At 36.7% G+C, this 3,091-nt stretch overlaps 1 protein-coding gene across 1 annotated transcript; it reads right to left on the reverse strand.

Annotated features, from left to right (window-relative positions):
* Window positions 1-384: 384 nt before the first annotated feature.
* On the reverse strand, window positions 385-2,291 carry LOC114264844 (uncharacterized). Its single transcript, XM_028205564.2, has one exon. The coding sequence runs from the start codon at window positions 1,846-1,848 to the stop codon at window positions 580-582; it is 1,269 nt and encodes a 422-aa protein (XP_028061365.1). The 5' UTR covers window positions 1,849-2,291; the 3' UTR covers window positions 385-579.
* Between the last annotated feature and the right edge of the window lie 800 nt (window positions 2,292-3,091).

A 3,091-nucleotide genomic window follows, 5' to 3' on the forward strand; every position in this document is an offset into this window, starting at 1 on the left:
CTATTTTAACCTATTTTATCTTTATTAACTATTTTATTATCTAACCTTCCAAAACGCCTCCTCAATCCCTTTTGCCGACACTTCCTTTCTTCCCTATCACCCTTAACACCCTCCCATCTCCTGTTAAAAAAAAAAATTTCCCTTCAGAACTAAGATTTTGAAAAAGTAAGGACGGAAAAGAAGGTAATTGGCAGCTGGATTGAGAGGAGAGGAATGGGGAGAGAGGTCAGGGGAGGGGATATGATAGTAAGAGGTGGTTGGGATATGATACGCTTGGATCTTTTTATTTGTTTTTATGTAATTTTATCCTTAACAATTTTCTAAAAATAGAACAAAAATAACACTGCTTATAAAAAAATAAATATTATAATAATTACATTTATATATTATAAATTATTCACATCTAATGTGTGATGATTGTATTTATTTAAAGAATTCACTATCATAAAATCACTAATGATACACAAATATGATAATTTATAACATTATTACTCACAAATATATCTAATCTCTAGAAAGAGAAAGAGGGAAGGAGAGAGAAACGTTGGCCATATACCATTCAACCCAAGCATGATCATTTCAAGGCAACACATGACCCAATCTCTTACACTCCATCAATGACTTTTGTTTCCCACCCTGACAAAAGAAGAACCTTAACGGACACCGGTACAAACAATTGTCCCCCAACCGAACCGTAACCGAACCCGGATCCCTCATCTTGAGCAGCTGAACCGGTATGGCTCCGAATAAGTAATTCCCACCCAACAACAGCCGCTCCAACTGCGAAACCCCCTGACCCGGTAGCACCGCCTTCAGGGTCAACTGGGTTGGTATCACATCCGAGAACCGGTTGTTCTCTAGCGATAGAGCGGATAGTTTCCGCATCCGACCCATGAACGGCGGTATGAACCCGCGGATCATGTTGCTGCTCAGGTCCACTGCTATGAGCTCGCTTTCTTGACTCGAATCCCCGGGTTCTTGAACCGACTCGAAATCGTTGTACGAAAGGGTGAGTTGTTGGAGAGACGGGTGGGTAAAAAGACCCGACGGGATCGACCCTGTTATATTGTTGTGGCTCAGATCAATTACTTGTAAATAGAACAAGTTCGATATATTCGCCGGAATATTCCCTTTTAACTGGTTGTTTCGCATGGAGAGTTCGACGAGAGAGGTCGGAAGATTCGCTGGAAGTTCGCCGGAGATGGAATTGTCGCTGGCGTCTAAGAAGGAGAGGTTAGTGAGTTGACTCAGATCGGGAAACTGGCCTCTGAGTCTGTTGCCTTGGAGTTCGAGCCTTTTTAAATTCTTAAGACCGTTGATACTCAACGGGATTGTTCCCTGGAAGTAGTTGTTGTCCAGGTAAAGCTCTTCGAGGGTAGAGAGAGAGCCGATTGAGTTTGGTACTGAGCCAGAGAGGGAGTTACGTGATAGACTGAGTCTTTGGAGCCGAGTCAGGTTCGAGAGCGAGTCAGGAATTGAACCCGCAAAGAAATTGTTGGAGAGGTCAAGGGTGTGGAGGTAGGGGAGGAGGTTCCAGGAGGTGGAAGCGAGTGAACCCACGTAACCCGCCTGGTCGAGAGCGAGTTCGGTGACTCGACTCATCGTTGAAATAACGAGGTCGCATCGAAACCCACATGTGAATTTGTCGCTGAAGAGGTTGTCGCATGGATCGAGAGTGAAGTCCCATGAGCTCAGACACGAACCGGGCCTGACTGAGTTAGGATCGAGTCCGTTCTTGAACTCTCTCAATGCCTCTGTGTCTTGCCAAAAAGTGATGGAATTGGCTTCGAAGAAGGAGTCTGTAACAGTGATTAAGAGAATGAGAGAGAAACAGAGAGTAGTACCCATTTGTCAAGTTTGCTGTAAGGTGATCTCAGGCGTAAATTTGAAGAGAACAGAGATAGAGAGAGCTCTCAAACCAATCAAATCAGAGACAGAGAGAGCACAATTAAATCAGCACTGTACCTTTCGACATGGGTTGCTCAGAATAAAGGTGAATCGAGTGGATGAAGAGAAGAACAGTGAGTGAGAGAGAGAGAGAGAGGTGATTGTCTTTCGTCTTTTACCTCTTTTTGTTTGAGAGATCTTTTGGTGAGTGAGTGGTTTGGTTTCGTGGTGGGCAACCGTTGGACCCCCCGTATTTAAATTTGTAATGTATTGGTGTCATTTCATCATTTCGTATCTTACTATATTTTAGTGCAAAATATGTGTCATCTCTTCTGATCAACAAAATATGTGTCATCTCTTTATTGTTAAAAAGTGGTAAAAAAATATAAAAAAATATATAAAAAAAAAAATTGGTAAAGGAGCACAACAAATTGGGGGAAAAAAAAATTAAATTAAAAAAAATGGTATATATACACAAGGGGGATGTCAGTACGTGTTTTGAAAAAAAAAAAATCAAATTAATGATAAATTTTATAGATTTTAGTTATTAATTTCATAAACTTTTCATGTGTTAGTAATTATTTTTTGTAAAGTACAATTGATTTGTATTTTTCTCTACATATAAAGGGCTTTCTTATTTATTTTTTAAAAAAAATTAAATATACAAAGTAATCAACTTGTTTGATTTGGATTTTCAGAATTTATTTTTCAGAAATTTTTTTTTTTTCGTGTTTTTTTTTTCACTAATTTTTTTTAATATTCTAAGCAATTTTTTTAATTTTTAGATACACTTAATATAAATACACTCAAAAAGTATAATGTTTGTGATTTTTTTTTAAAAAATTCACTAAATATAAAAAAATACAAAAGAGAAATATGAGAATTCAGTACATTTTTTGTATTCTTGTATATTTATTAATTTTTTAAAATATTTTTTTTAACAATATTTTACTTTTTAGATATGTGCATCTAAAAAAGTAAAAAAATTGTTTCAAATTTTAAAAATATTCACTAAAAATAAAAAAATATAAAAAACAAAAAACTTAATTTAAAAAAAATTAAATTCAGAATTGAAACCAAACACACGAAATAAATTCATGAGTCAACTCCGTTGATAGAGCAATAAAGATTTCAAGACAAGATTGATTTGCCCAGTCATTAACTTTGGTTTCGACATTAGTCAATCTATATAAGAAGGAAGAGT

Source organism: Camellia sinensis, chromosome 4 (assembly GCF_055761805.1).
Source record: "Camellia sinensis isolate YWXY chromosome 4, ASM5576180v1, whole genome shotgun sequence".
Taxonomy (NCBI): Eukaryota; Viridiplantae; Streptophyta; class Magnoliopsida; order Ericales; family Theaceae; genus Camellia; species Camellia sinensis.